This window comes from Tigriopus californicus, chromosome 8 (assembly GCF_007210705.1).
Source record: "Tigriopus californicus strain San Diego chromosome 8, Tcal_SD_v2.1, whole genome shotgun sequence".
Lineage (NCBI taxonomy): Eukaryota > Metazoa > Arthropoda > Copepoda > Harpacticoida > Harpacticidae > Tigriopus > Tigriopus californicus.
The window spans coordinates 1553201-1560785 of NC_081447.1; the positions used below are offsets into that span (position 1 = coordinate 1553201).

General features: G+C 38.7%; 1 protein-coding gene across 1 annotated transcript in view; it reads left to right on the top strand.

Moving 5' to 3' along the window:
* Positions 1 to 5961: 5961 nt before the first annotated feature.
* The window catches only part of LOC131884990 (facilitated trehalose transporter Tret1-like), an 8395-nt gene continuing 6771 nt past the window's right edge, over positions 5962 to 7585 (top strand). The window contains exon 1 of the mRNA XM_059232904.1: positions 5962 to 6316. Coding sequence (XP_059088887.1) covers positions 6302 to 6316 — 15 coding nt within the window. The 5' untranslated portion in view covers positions 5962 to 6301. The remainder of the gene's footprint in view (positions 6317 to 7585) is intronic.

The following is a 7585-nucleotide window of genomic DNA, read 5'->3' on the forward strand; positions in this document are numbered from 1 at the left end:
TATGCGTCCAAGGAAAAAAATGGCAGGCGTCAACCTGAATTGTCAAGTGCAGACGTACGTCAGGGGTACCAATTTCTCACCAAAATAGTGAAAATACGATTTTTTGGCCAACACAAAAGCGCCATAGAGAAGGCTAAAATGCATTGAAATGTGACCAAAGATGCAAAACAAATGCAGATAGAGGTCCAAGATGCAAATAAGGATTTAGGATGCAAAAAAACTCGTATTTGCATAAGCTTGAGAGCATTAATGATAATGCTCAAAGTGCTAAACAAAGTAAAGCCACTCTTTGGCTTAAAAGAATAATCATAATAGGACTTTAAACAATATGTTATTCTTGTTTGGAATACCGTTAGATCCTAATGTATCAACTTTGGTCCATGAATCATCAAGGTCAATGTTTCATATTATGATTTTTGGTTCAAAGGTTGTGTCTAACTCATATGGTTCAACCTTGGGCCTTGTATTGAGAAGAGTACGACAGTGAGTTCAGCGCACCATAACAGTTGAACTTTGACCCTTCATTTCCGTTCCAAAACATTGTGTTTCATATGCGTCCCAGATCCAAAACAAACACATCAAAATAAAAATCAGGGGTTCTACGAGTAATAAATGGCTTTAGTTATCCTTCATGCATTCTTAAACGTACTTTGAACGTTTTAAATGCCACTTTTTGAGCCAATTTTTACATTTTCTGTTGAAAAAAATACATATTTTAAATCTAGTTAAGGCACAAACATCTATTAAAATGTGGTTGTTTTGGATCTGGGATCTAACGGCATTGAAGTTTCGAAATTCAATCGCAATGGTGCGCTGATCTCACTGTCGCACTCCTCTAAATAAAGGACCTAGCCCAACTTACGTACCTTGTACTACCCAAAATTTTGACGAAGTTTCAATTTCAGAGCTGGCTCGAGCTTTTTTGACCGACGAATAACCGTGACAGACAAAGTGAAAAACTTACCTCCCGCAAACATCACCATCAGAAAAGGTCCAAAAATGTGGCATTACAAGAGAGCTGGTCGATTTCATTTTGGATTCTCAATTTTCACATGGGCTGTTAAAGTGGCTAGAAGACAGTCTTGTTCCAGACGAGCATTTCTACTCCACCATCATGACCATATTGAAAAATGGCACCCAAGATTTGAACACTGATTTCACTCATGGTGGTTGCGTGAGATTGAGTTGGTGGGGTCGTGGGAATTGTAGTGGGAAAAATATACGGGTGTTTGTAACTTCGGGTTGGGAGACTTGTCGGAACTTCATAAAAATCGTAATTGTTTGTTTGCAAATAAATTCAACTTGCAAGTGGATCCATTGGCACCGTTAGTACACGCAAAATACTTAATTGACACGTAAAAGCAAAATTGCAAGTTTTGTTATTCCATATTAAACTCGAGGTTCGTTGTCCTGAGCCCAATTCTTTACATTATTTTTCATTCACTCTCACTGCCGATCTGGGCCTGATGATCAGGCATCCACCACAGACCAAGACCAAGAGTGTGCAATCAAAGCAAGCCAGGCAGACTGCAGTAAAAATCCATAACTTAACACAAAGGCACCCGAAGGTACGTAAAAAGTAAAAGCAACAACAAAAGTAATGCGCGTTGCTGCAAATATGTAGAAGTTAGGTTTTGATTCATGTCACACTGCCAAATATCTTAAAATTTTATTAATAGCAAATACAAATTTATTGGTTTCAATTAGAATTTATTGCAATTAGATAATTTCAAATGTTGTCAATTATAGTAACATGATTACAAGCCCTATTCTTGGAAACTAGTTCCGATCCAATCCAACTATTTTTTTCTCTATCCTCATCATTATCATTATTTCAGTATTTTCAGACGAGAAGTATTTTCATAATTTCTTTCACATTTGCTAAGGAAAGGCGAAAAGCATGCTTTGCACAAGCAAAACAATGATTGACGTCTAACATAAGTCTTTTAACTTATCCTTTAATATCCAATAACCAAGATTTTCATCCCCTAGCTCTACCAAATTGTTTATGTACTAATTGTGATTCCTCTCTTCATTCTTTTCATGCACACTAAACTAATTTTATATATCTTACTAAATGGCTTGACCCAGAGTCGCAATAAAGGTTATTTATTAGGACTGTCCAATGCGAAATCGGATTATGAACATTCCACAGCCTAAAACCGTGAGTTGGCAATTCATTCTTACATAGTAAATGTAAATTATCTATGGAGTTCGACCCTTCTACGGACAATACCCTTTGAACATAGCGACTGAATCAAAAATGCTCAATGTCATTCTGAACGAGCCTGACTCTCAAACTTGAACTAGGTGAATGAGGACTGAGAACTGATTCAAACTGTACCGATGGGAATGCCTTGACTCGGTATTTCAAGATTGAGGTTGAACCCTAACCATTTGAAGGTTACACCTTTCCTCGGTTACGAATTTGATCTTCCCTGCGTCTACTAAGAGAGGGAAAATTCGACATTTCGATCGAGATCTGGGACAGAGTTTTAAAGCATTAAGCTGAAGATGCACCCTGATCAACCTCTAATAAGAATGCCTTCCATTCCAACAAGAGTGTGTAGTTGAGTTTTAGGTATCTATTTTGTGTTGATAAGTGACCCGGATTCGTAACGGTTAACTAACGCATGTGAGCAGCAACAATTCTTTTGCGTCTAATTACTGGTCAATCCAGATTTGTCACTTTCTTCTTGAACACTAGAAAAAATCCTGCCAGAAATTCTGTTCCAATTGCCTTCTAAAGAGGGTCCAATTGCTTTACTGAGTGGCCAAACTTGGAATCTGCCACATTGTATTTTTTTTACCATGTGCTCAACAACGTGTTTTACAACTGAGAGCATTTTGCTAGTGACATGATCTCGTACTATGGCAGGATCCTTTTGGGATTGGAGGCAAGTGCCAATTGTGGATTTCCATTCTCAACAAACAGGATTCAGCTAACGGGGACATTTATCGGTTGCTTGGGTACTTACCGTCTTTCTCAATCAAAACACGCGATTCGTCCAGTTAATTTGCCTCATGGAATTCGTCGCGTCCCTAATCATCTAGGATTTGTTTGGAATGCAATTGGTTGAGTTTCTTGGGTCAATGATGAAATACTGACGATTTGACAAGGGAACAATAAATCTTAAGTGAAATCCCTGTCCATATTTCTTGAACGAATGTCTGAAACGTAATTAATAAGTTAACATCCAACGAAATAGTTTCATAGCATGATATCTCACTGAAGGTCAATTTCTTAACAATCGACATACTCCACTCCCACGTGGTCTCAATTCAGTATCTTTGCTCAGAGCCTGTCAAAACTAGCCAATCTGTCTCCAGCTTCGATGTTTTGTGTTCGATTCGACCCTGTACAAACAACAATAACATACGTTTCGCCCAAGCTTTGCAAAAAGTGCATCTATCAATGGGTAGCCATTTGCATTCTCTAATGGCATATCTAGTTCACTAACTTGATTGTTGGTAGTAATTATCAGTGGAATATTCAAGTTCTAAGTGTGGCATCCTCAGGTTAGCATTCAAACATCACATGCCAGACCAGGTAATAACTTGATGACGCTTCAGCTTGCACTTCATTTAAATTCTATATATTATTTTATTCTATGTTACTCGCCAATACTCTTCTTCCATCCTTTGGGTGGTCTGAGTGGCATGCACAATAAACAATAAACATTGATTTTCACTCAGACTTGAGGACAAACGGACATAAATTTAGTTGCATGCCCATGACTCTTGACATTTTTGACACTCAAGCACTAAAGAAGGGTGCAGATTAATCTGGTCGGGATAGCATACGAGCCTTGGTCAATAGGTATTATGGGCAATTGGGTTGCCGTGAAGGAAAACAATATCATTTCAAGAGATGTTGTCTTTTACGGCTTCACTAAACCGATGTGTTGTCCAAGTGTTCTAATCATGTTCCTGAACTTTCCAATTTCTGAAGAGGCTGAGTAAGAAAGTTTTGAAAGCGAACTTTAGGTACGGAATGGTCACAATCTACGCAACTCTGTCTATCTTCTTGCTCAAGAGTTTTATTCGATCGGTCCTAGATTAAGTTGTGGTTACCTCAATTCGAGTTAAAAGTATTACTGCAGCGTTCTCAGTAAATCATGTTCCTAGAACAACAAAGAAAGCCTCATTTACATCTAAATCAATAACAATTGTAACATATTAAGAAGAAACTTTTCAAAGGCAACTAGCCTTAAGTTTGCAACATTAGAAAGGTGTATTTCAAGGTAAATAGCAAAGGAACAAACTATTTAGAGACGTCTTTTGGAAATCAAATCTGCCAAGGTTTAGTAGTTGTTTATAGTTTGAAACTCAAATGTAACCGACCATTTTAAAGCTTGGTGTTGATAATTGTGATTAAATAAACTTGATGCCAATGTGCATCAAAAATATGTTGCCCTTTAGGGCCTAACACGTACCTCCCATTTGGTGGGTTGAAAGGCTTACCAAATTCTTGTTATTTTCTTGCCTCATTAGCCTAATAAATCCCATGCAAACAAAGAGAATCGAAGCATTCCAAACTGGTCATTTCTTATGCAGTAAAGAGTCACATGAATGGATTTCCCTCAAAGCACTTCATAAGCTATTTCCCGCATTTAATCATTTTATTGCCAGGTTAGTCCAATTTTCCAAAAGCTAACAGAATACCGGGTTATAATGTTGGAGTTTCTCAGAAACAGGAATGATGTTTCTTCAATTTTACCATTCAGGTTAAGTTTAGACTATGGAATATAAGGACTAATGAAAAATTGACAATAATTCCTTTCTTAACCAATACCGACCTTCCTAACACTGTTATTGTAGTATTTGGCAGTTCTGCTCATTGGACATGCTCGTGTACAACTCAAGTATTCTGCTGTCGATATACATTCTGTTCCTGGCGTTCCACTGAGAGACTTCCTTTCGTCCTTTGTTCTTATTCCAATCATCTTACACATATACAACAGTTATGAAATCTGTTAATTTTGGCACAAGTGTCTTAAAGTTCTTACTTTTGAACTGAAAAGCCTCAAAAACATTTCTGTTACTTAAGCTTGACGAAACATCCACATTGGGTAAATGGATGGAAAAATAACTAACATTAACATGCTCTCCCAATTATCTATTAAGGTTATGGAACTACCTCGGATTTTTTTGATAAGTCGCTTCAATATGTTTCCGTACAAAATGTAACGCAAACAAATGATTCCTGTCACTAGGGTAATGTCAAATGCATTTTTTCTCCTTTCTCCAACACACCATCACGGCTCCTAGTCAAAAGCCAAAATCATAACCTCACCCTGGGATCGAACAACAGGTTATGGGTCGCTAAGAATCGGCAAACTGAGGATTTGAACCAAAGTTCCACGGAGTGACGCATTCTCCTACTTGCCTACCACCTACTAGCAAACCTTAGGATGAGTTCATTCCAATAACACCTTCACCCCCCACCCCTCGAAAAGTCCTCTCACTGAATTAGGCAGGACCCGCCTTCTGATTAATTCGTTTTTATAGCCTTTCAATTCCTTGATCTAGTGATCGTGTTTGTGCAGTACGTGCCGGTGAAGAATCTCTTTCCCTCAGTGGATAAAAGGCACCTTTGACAAATCACCCTGGAAGTAACGGAAGCTCAGAGATCCTTCCGTAATCTTTTACATTACCGGAAGGAGCAATTGAAAAATAGAAAGATTTGGAAGCAGTAAAACCAACTGAGAGGCGAGCAACACGGTTAGAACAAAACCAATTGGAGCGTCATCTCCATCATCTCGATCTGCTACATGGAATCGGTTTTTTCTCGAACAGAGTTACACTTGGCACTAATTTCTAGCACCCGGCAACGAACCAAGCCCTACCATGGCTGGAAACTTTGGACCAACTAGCCAGCCTCTGGTCCATTGACATTTTGGCCGGACTTGCCCTGTGCAATAGTCGCAATAGCAATAGTAGAACGATCGCCGAGCACTTCTTTAGGGATTGGCGCTTGAGCGCATGAGTCTTCTGCTTTACTATTCGACGGACGGACCACAAACATACAGTGCAGTCCCTCAAATCTGGACGCCGGTGGAGGAGATTTGAAGATGGGATCTGGACACAGTGGACGACTGCAAAGTGGCATAAAATAGATGTTGCTAATACGGCGTGCGAGGAGTATTTAAGTCGGGCATTGGCCAGGATTTCGCCACAACGATCTTGAGACATCCGACAGTGAGGGACACTTTGTGAATTGTCAACCTTTCGGACCTTTGCCGGCCTTTTGGACGTTTGTCAGCCTTTCATTAAGTGTGATTATCAAGTGCCAGCCAATATGTCTTGGAAGAAGGTAAATTGGTCCATCTTAACCAATGAGGAACTGCAACTGAGAGTTCCGGCTAGAATTAACCCTGGGAAACGAATCAAATCAAATCGTTACCTTTGTGGTTAGTTCTTTGCAAGACTAGAAGTATTATTAGCAACGTTGAAATTACGTGCATCACTAGAGCCGTCCGACTGACATTGACATTTGATCACCATGAGAGGTTTAAATAGGTCACCAGAACACTCAAGGGATCAAAACTGAGACGATCCGGCTCATTTCAATTTCCTCGTGTCAAGTTTTAGCAACATGTTCATAATATACAATTTGTCCTCTTCGAACAAAATAAATCTTACAAAGAACACTAAAGCAGAATCATTAATGCACATGTTTAAAAAACCAAAGTGGTAAAAAAACAAAAGTGGTATTTTGATGAATATTTGAAACTGGATTCTAATACGAGATTTCTCCCGGCCTCTCTGATCCCATTTGGCATTGTTGTTCATGGTTAACTACATACCAAGTAAAGGGCAACCTGCTCTCTAAGATGAGTTGGCAAAATTCACGTCATCAGGAGCCAAATTGGCAAGTGTTTCTCTCCGCCAAAGTTTAACTTGAGTACATGTATAGGCAAAACAAGAGCGAATCCATGTGATGTCTCGCGTGATGGGTGCCAATTTAGATTGATATCATGCTATGAACGCTGACAACTCACGCTGACAACGTGGCCTTTTCAAGAAAGGTCGTCAATTCAACTATTTAAATTGACTCAAGCATTTGTCAATTGAAGTCTTGGAAATGAATGACAATATATGTTTTCTATGTTTTGCCAGAGGGAGGGGGGTGGCTTATAATAGATGCAGATAAAAAATGCATTAGAAGACTTGTGGTTCTTGGGATTGTTTTAAAATCGAGAATGTATTTGAGGCTGAGCACAGTTTATGAACGCCACTTCTTGAAATCATATTAATCAGACTTCGAAATTTTCCATTTTCTAAACGTACAGATTGCCAAAGGGTTGAAAGCATAAGTAACTTAAAAACTGTGTTTTCAGAAACTTTTTTATCTTCTAAAAACCACGTGTCAAGACGGTCTGAAATTTAGTGCTATTTACCGTTTTTTGCTTATCTTGATTAAGAAGTCGAATCAATTCATAAACATTGACGGGGTTGGACTGAGCTCGCTTTTTTGAGAGCATACTCCTTAGTGTTTGTGTCGGAAAAGAGTTTGAAGTGTTTTTGAAACTTGAATATCATCAGATAAGGTATTGATTTTGTTTTTCTATTTGCCTTGGGC